The 19,378-nt window shown below is 41.0% G+C and overlaps 1 protein-coding gene across 2 annotated transcripts in view; it reads left to right on the forward strand.

Moving 5' to 3' along the window:
• Positions 1-19,378, forward strand: part of LOC124804743 (malate synthase-like) — a 128,917-nt gene that overhangs the window by 87,998 nt on the left and 21,541 nt on the right. For both annotated transcript variants that reach the window (XM_047265039.1, XM_047265040.1), the window contains one exon: positions 7,204-7,315. In XM_047265039.1, coding sequence (XP_047120995.1) covers positions 7,204-7,315 — 112 coding nt within the window. The remainder of the gene's footprint in view (positions 1-7,203; positions 7,316-19,378) is intronic.

Here is a 19,378-nt window from a genome sequence, read left to right on the forward strand (position 1 = left end):
AAAGCTCTCTCTCACTCTCACTCTGTGTTGCCTCTGATGCAAACACACCTGTTGTGTTCCCAATTTCTCGAGTAAGGTCGTTCGTGAAACAGCGGTGAAAATATTCGAGTTCCATTGTTGTCTGAACCCACTGAAGTAGTGCAAATCGTTGTCGTAGGTCATAATACTGGAACTTGGTAAGATCACCAACATGATAAACCTTCCATGTCCCACAGACTGGACAGAGACAGTCATTTTCAGTACTAACTTCAGACTCAGTGGGACTTACACCACTGAAGAGTGAGGTATCATTATTCTCGATCTCCTCTCCTTCAGCCTCAGTATCTTCCAGAAGGATGCTCCCTCTGCCTGACATCTTCAAACAGATAAAAATCACACGTAAAGGATACGATTGTTTGCATACATCTAAGCACTTAGCATAAACTTAGATAGAGCAGGCTGAAACGTTTCCCCCAGTCTCTACATGTGGACCAGATGAGGCGTTGCTCAAAGGGGCAGCAAGAATGTAGTAGTTTACAGAAGAGGCAATTTAGAATAACAGAACAGCCGCGACGTGGAGGGAACCCCGGGCGAGTCACAGCAAAGTTCCCTGCTTTGAAATTATAAGTTACCTCACTGAACTCCACCCTCTTTATTTTTATCTGCAGATCTGCGTGGGATTAGGCCACTGAGTAGGACGGCAGACGTCACTGTTCGGAAACGAAAACCGATCAGACCTGCGTCGTTTTAATCGCAAAATGTTGCATGCAGCCGAGAAGTGATCGTAATAAATATATTAGGTGGATTACGTTACCTAATTGAAAAATAATTAACGAAAGATAACTAATTATGTACGATTGTTCGCATCCGAGCAACCCACCACCAATCTCTCCCATTTTTGTCTGTAACTTGAGGAGACAACAGCATAAACGATAAAAAGACAAGGTAATGGCTTGAATTAATAACGAAGCCGGCGCAACAGATAGATTTAAATAACTTTTATTGAACAAATATAGTTACGACTAAGACACACCCGCTAAGCTCGAGCTCCAAATGACAAAGTTGATAGTGCAAGAAGAAGATAAAAGAACAGCCCTCTTTCATTTATTCTCATTGGAATGTTAAATCCAATCTGTAAACTTATATCAAAACCATAGTTTCCTTTACAGTTAAAGTATAGTTTTCCTTTTCACACGTCGTTACATTATCAATTATGAGAATAAAAATAAGGGCAAAAAAGTAATGAAATTTTTTAAGCCAACTTGTGCTTTCTGTTGGTCCGATTTGGTAGTACAAGTTAAAACATGGATTATCACACCTAGCGAAAAACTGCAATAGAGATAGTGTTTCGGATTGGAGAAAAAGAAGAAAATCTATGTGTCAGACGAGGTCCGACATTCGAGCCGAAAGGGTTTAATTTCGTCTGTAACGATGGGAAACCGTTTTCCAGAAGTAAATTAAAAATCGTTCCACCTCGTTGCTATTTGCGATATGGATGAAAAGATCGAAGTCCTTCAACAGCCCTCCACGTCCTCATTGATAACGAATGAAACATGCAAGAAAAGCACGCAGAGTAAACACAGGCGTGTCGTCAGTCAGGTAACTGTCCTGTGATTTAATGATTAGCTTTGCTGGCTACTGAGGTGAAGGTCTGAAGTTCTATTCCTGGTGACTGCGTCGTATTTTTCTGGGTAGGAAGATCTCGAAAGGCCTACACTGTCAACTATCAGTAACTGTTTACGAGGCTACATTTCCAATAGCACAACAGTTTCTAGCGTAATTAAAAACATAATTTAGTATTTTGATTCATTTAGGATCTAGAATAATTATAACTAATTATTATTATTATTATTATTATTATTATTATTATCGGTTTATGAAAAGCCCCCACTTTGATTCTTGTCTTTAAACTGGCATCATCTTTTACAAACACTTGTGCATATAGCATGCATTGTTTCCCATTCGGATAGTTTGTGTGAGTACCTCGTGCACCTGAAAACAGAATTAATGGATATTCCATCCGGCAGATTAACAGGACACTATCCCTCCAAGCCAAAACTCCGGCACAGGATAAGATAATACCCCAGCAAAACTCATAGCTTTCCTTCCACGTGTTGTCAATGTTTGGTCTAAGACATCCAGAATACTCATGATAATTCGATTTGAGGTGAGCTTAAGTTCGTAGCCTAGGACTGACAAAACTCTTTAGTGGAGTGGTACGCAGGGCAGAAGAGTATTCCAGTGAACAGCGACACTGCATTCCTTTTTTGTAACCCATCAAGTCTACTGTCACTAGTCCCTGTGCTTCCTTCATTTCCACCACCAGCTCACAGCCTAGGGAACACAATATGTCCAAGGACCCACAGAACGGTAACCCCTCGGGCAGTTGACTTTCGCAGTTTCACCATCACACGGTGACGCTGCCCGTGTCACCGACTAATGAGGACCCTGCTCTTGTTACGACCGTAAGGCATGCATTAAATGCATAAAGCGTGCTAAAGATTAGTGAAGTTACTGCAGATGCCCAGCTGAAATATCATCCATAGAAGTAAATGATGGCCTGAAACATGATCGGATAATAACAAAGTGAGCGACCAAACTGCCAAATTTTCTAAATAATATATGTATGCTTCCTTAAAAAATGGGAGTTCCTATTTAAAAAAAGAATATTTGCACTTGCTTTCGAATAAATTTGCCCGTAAGATACAGATAACTAACATAAGGAAACTGGATCATAATACCAAGGCATTGGAAAACAATTATGGCTCTCCTCCCAACACAAAAATACGTGCTTGACATTGTGAAGGTTGTCTTCCTATATATACACCTACGTATACAATCGGATACTGTTACAACCTAATCCTTTCCCTACTATTTCAACAACATTGCGACGTAATGTTTTCTTCTTTAAAATGAAATTAATTTTACTTAAAGTTATTGCAGTTAGAAGCTCGATGAAATATAAACGTCTGTATGGGTGGTGTAAAACAATAACCCAGGCTACTTATCTTGAGATCTGCTCGTTGTCCTGAAATTCTTGAGACAACTGAATTCACATTTTAGGTTCAAACAGCGTGTAATGTGAAATAACAGCCGCATGGTGTAGCCGCGCGGTAGAGGCGTCCTGCCACTGTCATTGCGGCTCACCCCGTCGGAGGTTCGAGTCCTCCCTCGGGCATGGGAGTGTGCGTCGTCCTTAGCGTAAGTTAGTTTACGTTAGATTAAATAGTGTGTAGGGTTAGGAACCGATGACCTCAGCAGTTTGGTCCCATAAGACCTTACCAAAGATTTCCAGTTTGTGAATAAGAGAAAGTTACGCCCGTATACTTCCTATGGTAGATTTATTGCACACAGTGACTTAGGTGGTGTGTCACAAGACCACTGACCAATAATGTGCCCCACCGAGCCGAATACCGTTCTTTTATAACATCTCAAACAATGTTTCCGTTTTATTACAGATTTTCGAAACTTCTGATTAAAATTATTACATCCAATTGAACTGACACGCGCATTTTACAGTTACAAATACTCTTTAGTTTTAGACATACAATTCATCAAAATTACAAAGTTATTATGAGAATCTGTTTGAAATATGTAATACAAACAATCAACTTACTAGTTTCCTTAATTACATGAAGATGAAAGTTACTCGTTGTTCCTCGCAAGTATACGGCTTTCATTAATATGCACAGTAGTTCTTTCGCATAGAGGTTCCACTTATCAGTTTGTTTACGTCTTCCAGACTGCTTTATTATGGGAATGAGTTCATTACATTAAGAAATAAAGACTTACATTATGTACATTTTTTCACACATTGACTCTACCAAATCACATGGTATTTCAGGCATTTGGACCAACGGATGCAAATTAAGTAACACGGCATTATACGGTGTCATTCTTCAATAATTAGAATAGAATACGTTCATTTCAGACTTTCCTACGAATTAACCGAGTTCTATAGTTTTGGTGAATTGCTGTTTCAAGGTCATACACATTTCATATCGTTCACAAGGCAGGGATGCTGGTGCGAACATTGTATTTACACTGAAGTGACAAAAGTCATGGGATAGCGATATGCACATATACAGATGGCGGTAGTATCGCATACACAAGGTATAAAAGGCCAGTGCATTGGGGCAGCTGTCCCTTGTACTCAGGTGGTTCGTGTGAAATGGTTTCCGACTCGGTTATGGCCGCACGACGGGAATTCAGACTTTGAACGCGGAATGGTAGTTGGAAATAGACGCATGGGTCATTTCACTTCGGGAATATTTAGGATATTCTATATTCCGAGATCCACATATCAAAAGTGTGCAAAGAATGCCAAATTTCAGGTGTTACATCTCATCACGGACAACGCAGTGGCCGACGGTCTGCACTTAACGACCGAGAGCAGCGGCGTTTACACAGTTGTCAGTGCTAGCAGACAAGAAACACTGCCTGAAATAAGCGGAAAAATCAATGTGGGACGTGCGACGAACGTGTACATTAGGAAAGTGCTTCGGAACTTAGCGTTAAAGGGCTATGGCAGCAGACGACCAACGCGAGTGCCTTTGCTAACAGCACGACATCGCCTGCAGCGCCTCTCCTGGGCCCGTGACCATATCGGTTGGACCCTAGATGACTGGGAAACCGTGGCCTGGTCAGAAGAGTCCCGATTTCAGTTGGTAAGAGCTGATAGTAGGGTTTGAATCTAGTGCAGACCTCACGAAGCAATGGACCCAAGATGTCAACAAGACACTGGGCAATCTGATGGCGGCTCCATAACAGTGTGGGCTGTCTTTACGTGGAATGGACTGGGTCCTCTGGTCCAACGGAAGCAATCATTGACTGGAAATGATTATATTTGGATACTTGGAGACCATTTTCAGCCATTCAAGAACTTCATGTTCCCAAACAATGATGGAATTTTTATTGGTGATAACGCGCCATGTCACCGAGGCACTCTCGTTCGTGAGTGGTCTGAATCCCGTCGAACACTTTTGGGACATAACCGAGAGGTCAGTTCCTGCACCGGTGACAGTTTCTCTATTATGGATGGCTATGAGGCAGCATGACTCAGTATTTTTGTAGGGGGCTTTCAACGACGTGCTGAGTCCATGCCACATTGAATTGCTGCACTACGGCGGGCAAAAGAAGGTCGACAAGTTATTAGTAGGTATCCCAAGTCTTTTGTCAGCACAGTGTACATTACAATTATTCCATTAGTTGAAATCTGGGTGATTACTTATCCTAGATGGATTAAGAATTGTGATACCGAGCAGTGAAGTAAATCTCCGAAACTGGTCTGTTACGTAAAAAAATCCACTGTGATGTGTTGGTTGAGTGTACTTCCCATTATACTACTTACAAGAACATCTCCCCATTAGATTCGACTTTGTAGCGCGGGAAGAATGAGCGCTTAAATGACTCTGTGTGCACAGCAATTGGTCTAATCTTGTCCTTGTGTTCCCTATGGGAGCAGTATTGCGTAGGAGGCTATAGGACACTCTTGGAATGCTCACTTAATACTGGTTCCCGCAACACTTACATAGACTTTCGCAGGATAGTTGGCGTCTTCCTTCAGGAGTAACAGTTCAGGTTCTTCAGCATCTCAGGGACACCCTCTCTTGTACTAAACAAACCTGCCACCATTTGTGCTTCTCTTCTCTGTATGCGTTCAGTATCTCCTGTTACTCCTGTTCTATATGAGTCTCACACACTTAAGCAATATTCTAAAATGGGGTGCAGGAGTGTTTTGTGAGTAGCCTTCTTTGTAGACTTAGTATACTTTGGCAGTATGCCACCAATGAACTGAGGTTTGCCACCAGATTTATTCACAACTGAACTTAAGTGGCTCTGAGCACTATGGGACTTAACATCTTAGGTCATCAGTCCCCTAGAACTTAGAACTAATTAAACCTAACTAACCTAAGGACATCACACACATCCATTCCCGAGGCAGGATTCGAACCTGCGACTGCAGCAGTCCCGTGGTTCCGGACTGCAGCGCCGAGAACCGCACGGCCACCGCGGCCGGCTTGAACTTAAGTGATCATTCCATTTCATACCCTACAAATTGCTGTGTACAGGTAAATATATGAACTGACTGATTCCGGATGTGATTTATCGATGTTTTTATCATAGCGCAATAGGTTTTTGCGTTTTGTGAGGAGTAAAAATTTAAATTTACGATTATCTGAAGCAAGCTGCCAATCTTTAAGCCACGCTGGAAACTTGTCTATACCTTCGTCCAAATAATGATTGTATTTTAAAATGACAGCGGATTTTTCCGTTAATGAAACATCATAAAGAAACTTGTAATAATACTGCTAAAAAGCTATTGTACTTGCACTATGTAATTGTGGCGAATGTATTTTCAGTATTATTCAATTAATGTGCCGTTCATAAAATGTTTGTACTCACAGGCCTATTCGATTTCAGTTACTTTTGAAATCATTTTCAAATTGATAACTGCAAAATTTTCAGAAGTTTTTGCTTTACATTGCCACGGCTTCTTCTGAATTTGTCTATTACAACATCATCACAGGTCTCCTCTTGCCTCACTTGATCCTTGATTTGTCGTAATTCCTACGCTTGTGAACATTATTTAGTCTGCCTAATATCAGAGTCAGGGAGATGATGACCATTTTTATTGCTTCATATTAGCTACACTGTTTAGTACAGCCAATAAAAATTTATTTCGAACGCTTGTTCCTTAGTTATTGATGAGTCATCGTGTTAAATTTTGACAGTCAGAGCTCGTCTTATTTTGTGGTCTTCACTGTCACTGATGAACATTCAGCTCAGCATGAAGCCCTGGGTAGTCTCTCAATAAGGAGCTTACCACTCCCTAGCAAAACTTCTTACTTCTCTCAGCCCGCCGATGAAAATAAGAAAACTTAGATTTCCCATTCCATCGTCAAATGCAGTATCCCTAAAGTACACTTTGTTTATTAAATTTGATTGGGCCCGTAATCAGCGAGTTTTCCTATATGCCCTTGCAACATCAGACAGGCGTCCAATAGATTTAGTATCAATAAAAGTTAACCACACTACTCGCAGTTTATGCTTGTCATTGAACATCATATTTTTACAACTCTATTGTAACTCTGTTATTTGAAAACAATCACCCGGAACATTCTTGTGACCAATTCTGTGTAATTCTCCAGCCATAAAGCGCCACAAATTCTATTACGTCATTGGTAAGGCCGTGTCTGCTGACTTACATTTTATATTTTACAGCAAAGAGAAGCTCATAGTGGACAAAGTTTGTCAAGCGAAACTGCAGGAGATTCAACATGGTGTAGACGGCTTCATGGTATATGATTTGCGGTTGGTTCCCTACGTAAATCAGGTAAGTTAAATACTAATGCACGAAGTGATGTCATATTTAAGGTCCCTCTTTTTGAAAATACCTGATAATTCAAATAATTTCAAAGGAAAGTAAGTAATGCAAGCTTTCTCTCGAAGTGCTAGAGATCTCTTAAAGCCGATGATGTTATATCTGTGCCTCGTAGAACTGATTCGGTTATTTCTGAAAGACCTGATATCCACACTGGATGGTTTTGAGAAAAAACGAAAAAAAAATACTTTTAAATGAAACTGCTGGTCCCAGAAAAACTATTTCTTACATGTCAGCAATGAACATCACAGATTTTTTTTTTTTTTTACATTCAGTAGGAAGGAAGCTATGAGCTTCAGAGTTCTGTGAAATAAAGGCCTTTTAGCTATTACTTCAGTAATATTCTTTTATGCACCCAATATTGAAGGATTTATCTTTTTAAAAACAGATATACGTATTTGAATGCTAGATGAACATTTAGTGTGCGTCTAGATTGCGCTGAGTACACAACTAGCATATACTACTAAAGCTGTGATGGTCGATGCGTCTGGTAATGCTTTAGTCCATGACACTATTCCTGCCGACCGCTGTGGCCGAGTGGTTCTAGGCGCTTCAGTCCGGAACCGCGCTGCTGCTACGGTCGCAGGTTCGAATCCCGCCTCGGGCATGGATGTGTGTGCTGTCCTTAGGTTAGTTAGGTTTAAGTAGTTCTAAGTCTAGGGGACTGATGACCTCAGATGTTAAGTCCCATAGTGCTGAGAGCCATTTGAACCATTTTGAACACTACTCCTTCAGGAACTGGTAGTATATCATTACAATACTTTACATATTGGCACAGGATGTATTTCATAACGTACTTCCTGTATGCTATTTTATCACGTTTGGTTGCAACACTTTCGCTGTACTCTAGACACCAAGGACCGTCACACGTTTTGTTCGGGGCAAGCATAGGTCGAATGTGTGCTTCACAAATCCACCGATGCAGTCAAAGGTGGTCCCCCACATCTGGAGTGTTTGAGATATATCTGAATTATGATGAATCAACTGTAGTGAATGCTATCTTTGATTGATGTTCCAGTTCCCTTCTCAGAGATTCTGCTGGCTGTATAGTATCTTTGATTGACGTTCCAGTTCCCTTCACCGAGTTCTGCTGAGAATCAACCGTTCTTGTAGAAATTGAGCCATCAACTGTTTAAATCTACAATTTCCTTCATGTTGACCACGTGAACTGTAAATTTATTGTACTAGCATAGTTTACAATGATAGATCGCAACTAAATTGCCACTTCTCCACGAGAAAGGGGTTTATAGAAAAGAATGGGAATATTGTTGGCTTCCTGTGTCAACACCAAATGCCAAATATTCGCCTCCTTAGTAATATGATGACACCACTCCTGGAGAGTTAAAAATTACAATAAAAAGCTTTTACCAAAGAATGTTGCGAAGGGCCTTCCAAAAATGACAGTCATTTATCTGGTTTATTAACTTGTCGAGACGACAGAAATGTGCCACAATATGTATAACACCGGATGTAGGTGGACAGAATATGAGAAAGTATTGAGTCTGTCTTTCCGAATCTCGATCGAAGCGAAGTAGTTGTCTGTAGCTGTAGTCAAAATATTCTCATCATGTTTACGTAACCAAAGGTAAGTACAATTCTAGTTTGGTCTTGATGAGGTGACGCACCAGAAATACATGTTCGAGACTCCGTGCAATACTTCCTGCAACTTAATAGTAGATCCTGCGAAATGATCGTCTTAAATATCTCTGAAAACTCCCAGGTATAGTACATATCTACGATTTTTCGTTGACGGAGTTGTGACTCTGTCTCCTGTAGTGACAACATCTACGTTCTCACGCAGCGATTTCTTTTCATGCCAAGAAATAAATTAAATTCTCGCTGTCCTTCTACTTGAGGAAAAAAACCAATGAATGTTTCGTGTACCAGCCACATTTAGGTTACGGAAATAATTGTTTCACTCACAATGTGGTATGCTACTCATCTCTAATGAGCGATAAAAATTTACCGTTTGAGGGTGTTGCTGCAGCATATATGAAACTCAGTGCGACTCCGATGTCGATATATAAGCACAGACGTGTATGCAAGGGATTAGTATGGCATTTGTGTCTTTCAATCTGTGTGCGGTGAATGCGGCAACGTGGACTATGACTTCGTTTTTACCAAACGCGACCAATCAGGACAAACGTGATGTTATTCTTTTTTTGGCTGCCGAAGGGCAGACACCGGTAGATACCCAGCGGAGAATGAAGAAAATGTATGGAGCAGCATGTCTGTCGAAAACAGCCGTTGTGCACAAGGGATGCTTTATGATTACGCACGTTCCCATATCGCACAGAAGTTACGCCAACTTAAGTGAGAGACACTCGGGAGGGTGTCGGCGAGAAAAAGTTTAGAAAAGGTTTAAAATTATGCGTAAAGTTTGTTGCAAGTCTCTAAGTGCTCTCATTCTTAAATACTGGATGACCAAAGTAAGGGAATTCACGGCTCGTGGGCTATACTGCTTTTTCATCCCTATCCCAACACCTTTGATAGGTAAAATGCTTCTTACCTCCACAGCGGTTCTTCCCGGACAGCAAGTGATATATGCACCAAATTGTTAAAAGCTTTCCAGTGGTTTAGGAGTAGATGTGGAAAATACACACACACACACACACACACACACACACACACACACACACACACACACAGATATATATATATCCGTTTTTATAATATGTAGGGATTTTCGTTCTCTGAAAGAACCGAATAGTTCAAATGGTTCAAATGGCTCTGAGCACTATGGGACTTAACTTTTAAGGTCATCAGTCCCCTAGAACTTAGAACTACTTAAACCTAACTAACCTAAGGATATCACACACATCCATGCCTGAGGCAGGATTCGAAACTGCGACTGTAGCGATCGCGCGGTTCCAGACTGTAGCGCCTAGAACCGCTCGGCCACCCCAGCCGGCAAAAGAACCGAATGCTTGAGCATAAAACGTTTTAAATAATTCTACAAAAGAGTGACTTCAGCGATATAGGGCTATGCGTTTCTGTCCGACGACCTTTCTTGAAGATAGAAATGGCCTGCGCTTCATTTTCATTGATAGACGCCCGTCGGCGTTCCAGCGATTTGCGATAAACTGCTATTAGAAGGAAGGCAAGTTCTCTGGCATTATGTCTGTAGAACCTCACAGGTAACTCATCTGGCCCGGATCCTTTTCCACTGTTGAGCAGTTTGTTGTCTGTTAGTGGTTTTACTGCTGCCAACACTAACATCTTGCTCGTTATTTTCTGATGTGCAACCGCAGCACACACAGCAATTCGACATTTGAACTGTGGTCACCACGTCACAGTGCATTATGCAAAATTAGATCGCCTCTGGGTATTATTATGCTGACGAAGTACTTAATTTGTTACACTGGAACTCTCAATAAATCCTTACATTTACCTAGCTTAATCCTCGATCACTTACTCTATCCTACCTTCACGTTGCTCACAGCTGATCTGTTTCAGCAGCACATATAAAGTGAGAGAATATTAATAACTATGCAGTTTCAAGAGAAAGAAATGCCTTTCTCTTCGCATCATTCGAGTACCACATAAACTCATTTCTTAGGATATGGGACACAAGAACTCATTTTTCAAAGTGTCCGGAGTCTCAAGCAACCGGAAAAGAAATGACGATCCCTCATACGCGGATTCAGGATGGGCAGTCCGAGAACCGATAGCTACTTTAGAGATATTCGAGCTTACACGTAGGCTTGTCAACAATCATTCACGACAGTAAAAGGAAAGGTGGAATGTGGTGGTAGTACCTTCCGCCATACACCAAAGGCGGTTTGCAGAATACAGATAAGATACAGATATAGATATAGATATAGAGAAGACACGTGGACGTAGCCGTAATACCTGAGGAGGTCCAGCTGGTCTGTCCGAAACTTAGTAAGTGCACAGTTGGGACCACGGCGCCTCCACAGTCGTGTCTTCAGCGGCAGTGCTGTGCGAGATGGCGCAATAGTTAGCATAGTGGACTCGCATTCGGAAGGACTCTAGTTCAAATCCGCTCCCGGCCACCCAGATTTAGGTTCTCCGTGAGTCCCCTAAATCACTTCAGGCAGCTGCTAGAGTGGTACCTTTAAAAGGGCACGGTCGATTTCATTTTCCAACCTTAAAAAAATGGTTCAAATGGCTCTGAGCACTATGGGACTAAACTACTGTGGTCATCAGTCCCCTAGAACTTAGAAATACTTAAACCTAACTAACCTAAGGACATCACACACATCCATGCCCGAGGCAGGAGTCGAACCTGCGACCGTAGCAGTCGCGCGGTTCCGGACTGCGCGCCTAGAACCGCTAGACCACCGCGGCCGGCTTCCAACCTTAAAACATTCCGAGTTTATACTCCGTCTCTAATATCTCGATGCCAATGGGACGTTAAACCCTCGTTTTCCTTCTTTCCACTAAATTACAGGCCTATATCGTTAACGCCGGTATGCAGCGGGATTTTGTAACATATATTGTGTCCGAACATTATGAATTACATTGAAGAAAACGATCTATTGACACACAGTCAACATGGGTTTAGAAAACATCGTTACTGTGAAACACAACTAGCTCTTTATTCACGCGAAGTGTTGAGTGTTATTGTCAAGGGATTCCAGATCGATTCCGCATTTCTCGATTTGCGGAAGGCTTTTGACACTATATCACACAAGCGGCTCGTAGTAAAATTGCGTGCTTATGGAATATCGTCTCAGTTATGTGACTGGATTTGTGATTTCCTGTCAGAGAGGTCACAGTCTGTAGTAACTGACGGAAAGTCATCGAGTAAAACAGAAGTGATTTCTGGCCTTCCCTAAGGTAGTGTTATAGGCCCTTTGCTGTTCCTTATCTATATAAACGATTTCAGAGATAATCTGAGCAGTCATCTTCGGTTGTTTGCAGATGACTCTGTCGTTTATCGACTAATAAAGTCGTCAGAAGATCAAAACAAACTGCAAAACGATTTAGAAAAGATATGTGAATGGTGCGAAAAGTGACAGTTGACCCTAAATAACGAAAAGTGTGAGGTCATCCACATGAGTGCTAAAAGGAACTCGTTAAACTTCGGTTACACGATAAATCAGTCTAATCTAAAAGCCGTAAATTCAACTAAATAACTAGGTATTATAATTACGAGCAACTGAAATTGGAAGGAACACACAGAAAATGTTGTGGGGAAGGCTAACCAAAGACTGCGTTTTATCAGCAGGATACTTAGAAAATGTAACAGACCTACTAAGAGACTGACTGCACTACGCTTGTCCGTCCTCTTTTAGAAAACTGCTGCTGCTGGGATCCTTACCAAATAGGACTGACGGAGTGCATCGAGAAAGTTCAAAGAAAGGCAGCACGTTTTGTATTATCGCGAAATATGGGAGAGAGTGTCACAAAAATAATACAGGATTTGGGCTGGACATCATTAAGAGAAAGGCGTTTTTCGTTGCGACGGAATCTTCTGACGAAATTCCAATCAACAACTTTCTCTTCCGAATGCGAAAATATTTTGTTGACACCGACCTACATAGGGAGGAACGATCACCACGATAAAATAAAGGAAATCAGAGCTCATATGGAAAGATATAAGTGTTCATTCTTGGATTGGAATAATAGAGAATTGTGAAGGTGGTTCGATGAACCCTCTACCAGGCACTTAAATGTTATTTGCAGAGTATCCATGTAGATGTAGAAGTAGACTGCTTTTCAGGTCAACCTTGGAGATCGGGAGTACCTAGTTCAAGTAATATTGTTGCTAGGTAACTGACTGAGCTAATAAAACCGAGTTGACATACAAATACATCGAATTATGACCAGTCCGGTGATGAAAGCCAGAACAGCGTTCAGCTCGACACACACTGGTGGGAAAAGAGGCCCTCAGGCGTCACGCTATAAGCAATCCCCGTAGAAACTGTGATGGACAAATCGGATTTAGCTCATTTTCTTTCTCCTCCTCCATCCAACACCCACCTCTCCCCCCGCCACTGCGTAAATAGCTGTCCCCTCTCCATGTCATTCTCATCATACTTACGCACTTTGACTGTCGAATACCGCGTGGTATTTAATAACTGTGACTTGCAAAGAATTCTGTTATTTGTAGCCTCTGTTGTTTTATTCATACACTCTAGTGTACCTGCGTCGGTTATTTTATGAGTGCACACATTTTTGTTCTTGTCGTCTTTTCGATATTAAAATGCTGTTTGTGGAATCTAATCTTAGTACATGAGTGATTCATTAATTAGTTTGTAGTTACCTTCTGCCTCTCCCCATGCTGCACTGTATGAAAGAGCATGGAAGAACTAATTAAAGAACCCTGACAGAACGAACGAATCTAATTCATTCTGTTAGGGACACATATACATTACAACATGAAATCACATTCTTCAATGCACAGAAACTCATTGGAACTGTTATCAACAACATACATAGCCATGATGAAATCTTAACTTTCCCCTCAGCTATTTTGAACGTTATACAGCACTTCTCTTGGAAGCGACAATTGTAAAGTGATCTCAAATATTAATAAAACCAATCTATAACACCACTACGTTCTAATTAACACCAATTTTTCTTCTTCCTTTTCTATTAGACTGTTTCCTCACATACGTTACAAACTGTTGTTTTGTATTGAAGACTCTGTACCACGTATACGAAAATTGTTAGTCGGGAACTGTTATAATTTTGTAATTATATAGCAGCACCTGATTACATTTGAAATAAATCATTAAATTAATAAATCAACAAATCAGTCTAGGCACGAAACACGAAGGAATCAAAATCAACTGTCTGACCTCCGTGGTTGACACTGCAGTTCTTGCCAAAGATATAGAATTAGCTATCACCCAAAGAAACCTCCCTGTAAGTACATCAGAGAAAGCCGGAGTACAAATCTCGACAACCAAAACTGAATAAATGACAAATATCGTAAGTGGCCGCAAATTGCTGGAAACAGGTTTTGGAAATACTGAAATACCTCAGAGAAATAATTCAAATCAGTGGACTGACGAAAGTAGCAAACAACGTCACATCCCAGAAGATCAAAACGGCATAGCAAAAAATGGTTCAAATGGCTCTGAGCACTATGGGACTCAACTGCTGTGGTCATAAGTCCCCTAGAACTTAGAACTACTTAAACCTAACTAACCTAAGGACATCACACACATCCATGCCCGAGGTAGGATTCGAACCTGCGACCGTAGCGGTCGTGCGGTTCCAGACTGTAGCGCCTTTAACCGCTCGGCCACTTCGGCCGGAAAAACGGCATAGCAATTCTCCAAGGACACCTACAATAAAATAATCAGTTTCCATTTACGTGAACATGAGAGACAGTGCAACAGTTATTAATCTACAATCTCTCTACGCAGCAGAGTGGAATCCAACGTTTAAAGTAACAGCAACAGAAAAAAAAAATGGACAAATAAGATAGGAGAATCCTTCGAAAAATTCTTGGCTCTACTATAGATGAAACCGAAATAGGCAACTACAAATTAAAGAGCAACAAAAAACTCTACACTCTGGAGAATGTGGATCAGTTTTTTTGCACATGTGAAACGAATGAATGACAATAGATTAACTAGAATATTCTTCCAGTATTTCAGTAACAAAAAGGAGCAAAAATAACTGTCTCCAATAGATCGAAAAAGACAAGAGATGAACAAAATTGGGGAAGAAATTCAGAACAGAGAAAAATTCAGAACCAGAATAAAGCTTGAAAGAGAGGAAACGCTTAGTAATTTCCACCCAGGAACGAAAACAACAGCTGAGTGAGAGAATAAAGTACTGTGGAGACCAGAAGAAAAACTTCGTTCGAAACAACAATTCCTCCGCGTAATTGAAAGTGTTGGAAGAAGGATGTGCTCACCCAGAAGAGCGTGTTTTACGTTGCTGCGTGTTAGATGTTTGGTTCAATTGAAAGACAAGAACATAAACACATTATAAGACAAAAAACACAACAAGAGGAAATTATCCAAATTGGACGGTAATTGATGGATGTGTTATACATGTACAGACAAACAAATATTATAGTTTCAGAAAAACTGGAAGATTTATTCAAGGGAAAGAGCTTCGCAGGTTAAGTCAATATAGCACTAGTCCATCTCTGGCTCTTATCTGGGCAGTTATTTAGCTTGGAAGTGATTGATCGAGTTTCTGCTGCTTGTCTTCGAGCATGCCGTACCCTACTTTGGCCAGCGAGATCAACGCAGCTGCACCCAATTGAGAACGTTTGGATTATTAAGGGCAGGACCCTCAAGCCAACTCTTATTTTAGAGTGTACAATAAGACCGAGTAATTTATATAACAGCCAACTGCCTTGCGGCAGCGGTAACACCGGTTCCCGTTAGATCACCGACGTGAAGCGCTGTCAGGCCATCCACTTGGATGGATGACCGTCGGAAGAATGCTGAAGATTAGATGGGTAGATCACGTATCTAAAGAGGAGGTACTGAACTGGGGAGAAGAGGAGTTTGTGGCACAATTTGACTAGAAGAAGGGAGCGGTTGGTAGGACATGTTCTGAGGTATCAAAGGATCACCAATTTAGTACCGGAGGATAGCGTGGAGGGTAAAAATCGTAGAGGGAGACAAACAGATGAATACGCTAAGCAGATTCAGAAGGATGTAGGTTGCAGTAGTATGGAGATGAGTTTTGCGCAGGATAGAGCGGCGTGGAGAGCTGCATCAAAGCAGCCTCTGGACTGAGGGCTACAACAACAACATATTCATTCTTGCTTTTAGTAGTAAAGAAATTTTGTGGTTTGCGACAAAACATTCGCTATTTCTATACACAGGTTTACACCTATACAAGTTAAGAAGTTGTCCAGACGTCCCAAGTCTCCAAAACATTGGAGTATAATAATGTTCGAAAAGTTACCTCTTCACACTTCCTCCAAAAAGTACGTGATCTATGTGGATGTAATAAAACAGTTCCGCACGTGTTGACTGTCGAGGATAAGATTTCATACATCATTTCTGGAATTATTTTTCTCTCCAACTTCTGAAGATTTCACTGCAAAGCTCATCGTGATGATGTACTCAGAACGGCTAATAAACAGACACAATTCGTGTAAACCAACAAGCGCTCGTAATAATGATATTTGATCCGGCTAATAAAATTAAATCTGGCCTTATCTGTGAATAGGACAACGAAAATAGGATTCCGAAGATCGATTTACGTCTTCTGCAGTTACCTGGCACGTAAACATGGTATTTTTAAGGGTTTACGATTTTTTCGTACTCACATTGTAAACGCATTCGTTTGTGCTCTTCATCAGACGTCTAAATTTTAGCCGCTAAAGTAGGGCTGTTTATCTGGAGAGTATAAGCTGTAGCAGAAAAATTTCTGGCAAAGTTCTAGTACGTACAAAACATCGGAACTACCTTTACGTTCAGTTCTTCAGAGCTGTGTACATACTAGAATAAAATGCGCTCTATAACTTTTGTAGTAGTAATTTTACAGAGTGAATTGTTGGGTCACGTATTGAAATTATAAAATTCCAATTTCATATTCAAAGCTTTTATATGTCCTCTCACACATATTTCCTGTTGCGTAGTCATGCGCGCTGTTCGCTTTTTGTCCTTAATCAGGATAAAGTTTATAGACATGATGCTAATACTCTCTGACCAGTCATTAATGATTATATCCGGCAGAATTACCAATTTATGTAGATGTTGATTCCGGCGTTTCATCCCCTGTTGCAAATAAACTGAAAAGCCAAAACATTATCTGTAGAACTCTAACTGCCATGACGACTTGTAGTAACCAAATATCAGGATAATTGAACAAATACTATAAACACGTCATTCCTTTAAATAAATCCAAATTTTTGTATACATACTACAGCAATATTAATTTTATAACTACATAACAATTTTGTTTAGATTTTGCAAGTACTGTGCTTACATACTGTGTTACTTCTTGAACATAACAGTCAGTCAGTTGTTTTGCTGTCTTTAATGGTTTTCGTGCAGCCAAGTCTCACATCAACTTGACGGTGAGCAGCTGCATAAGGTCACAGGCCACCGCTCCATCCGTGTTGGCACAGTGTCGAGACACGCAAACGCCTCACCAACTGACGGTCCCGTATCTGGATCACTGATAATGTCATCCTCCTGGCCATTAGTCTCTTCTCTCTCTGTCTCTCTCTCTCTCTCTCTCTCTCTCTCTCTCTCTCTCTCTCTCTCTGTGAAGGATTTTTTCATCGTCATTGAGAATTTGGAATTCAGGGTCCATAGAATCACAAGCAAGCTACTCTCCTGTATTTTTTGCACTGCAATCGAAACGTCCAGGAATTTTCAAAAGGATTCCTGCATCCTCAGGTGATGTTTAGTTTTCTGGCATTTTTCTTTCTTCCCTTTCATGCTTCTCCTTTTCGTCTTCGTCTTTCTGTACCTCATCATTGGTAGAAATACCGTTCAACTTAGAGTCCGCCACCATGTAAGTGTAGTCTTTTAAATTCGGTGTTTGGTAATGATCCACAATGCCTTCTTGATATCCATCTTCTATCAAAATATTCTTGAATAGTTATCTTCTGAAATGTCGCTTCGTAGTCTCGATAACCGATTGTTCCACTGGATGCAGCAAACTCGCTACATTTGGCGGCAGAAAGAGTGTCTTGAAACGCCCATCTTCTCTGTCAGGAAGGCCTTCTGTGGGGCGGGTGGGTGGTGGGTGCACTGTCCAGGACTAACATCGCCTTACTCTCTTCCTTCTCTATGACCTATTGGTATTTTTTTTTACTTCAGGTACAAAATTGAATCGCACCGTTCGCAAAACTAAGTAGCAGTCATCCAGACCTTTGGTTGATCCTTGTAAAAGACTGGAGGTTTTCCAACAGTTTTCGTTTTCCTATCAACAGAAGGGTATTTTGTGTTTTGCAGTAGATTTAACACGTTTCAGCACAGTAACACGGTCTTTACTAACATTATAGCCAGTAGCACTAGTTTCCCTTTTACAAGCTAAAGCTGTTTCAGGTAAAGCTTTCCGAATAAGGCCTGTCTGCTCTGCGTTGTATAAAAATTCAGGATAATAAGATTCTGCTTCGATTTTGAATTTTTCAATAAACTTTTCTACTGTTTTTGGGTGTACTGATAGTTTTTCGCCACTTCAATTTAACTCAATACTGTGCCTTGCCTCGACATTCCATAACAGGCCATTGATGGCTTTAAACGAAGATAAACTGAAGATTTTCTTGACTAAAATCTCGCTGCTGCAAAAATCACTTGAATACGGCCTCTTCAAGCTCTTTGTTTCCTGCTATTTTCATTGCTTTTCTCGGCGAACTCGCAACTTCAGTCTCAAGGACAGACACAAAATTGAAAACTCAGGGCTTGTTTTCTTGTGCTTGAAATTGCTCATGTCCCCAAGAGAACATCTCGTCTAATATCTTACCACTCATGCCTTTTTCTCAATATTCAAGGACTTTTATTTTGTCTGCCAACGATAAGAAAAAGCTGTTCCTTTTAGAAGACATATTCACACAACATATTAAAGCACTCCCGCAAAACACAATAAAAAACATGGTAGATGAAACAAACAGCGACAAATCAGTCTATATGTTACGGTCACAACACATACTAATATACACTGCGGCGACAAAGCCAGGGAATACCTCTTAATATCATGTCGGACCTACTGAGCGAGGTGGTGCGAATGTTATCGCACTGGACTCGCATACGGCAGGACAACTGTTCAAACTCGCGTTCGGCCATCCAGATTGAGGTATCCTGTTATTTCCGTAAATCACTCCAGGCAAATAACAGGATGATTCCTTTAAAAGAGCATGGCTAGTTTCCTTCCCCATTCTTGGCACAGCCCAGACTCCATGGCGACATGACGTTCAACTTAATCTTCCTTCGCTCTTCGAGTCCGAAATCCTTTTACCCGGCGTAGTGCAGCAACTCGACGAATCATGGACTCAAAAAGTCGTTGGAAGGCTACTGCAGAAATATTGAGCCATGCTGCCTCTACAGCCGTCTATAATTTCGAAAGTGTTGCCAGTGCAGGAATTTAAGCACGAATTGACTTCTCGAATATGTC

The sequence above is a fragment of the Schistocerca piceifrons genome, chromosome 7 (genome assembly GCF_021461385.2).
Source record: "Schistocerca piceifrons isolate TAMUIC-IGC-003096 chromosome 7, iqSchPice1.1, whole genome shotgun sequence".
NCBI classification, from domain to species: domain Eukaryota; kingdom Metazoa; phylum Arthropoda; class Insecta; order Orthoptera; family Acrididae; genus Schistocerca; species Schistocerca piceifrons.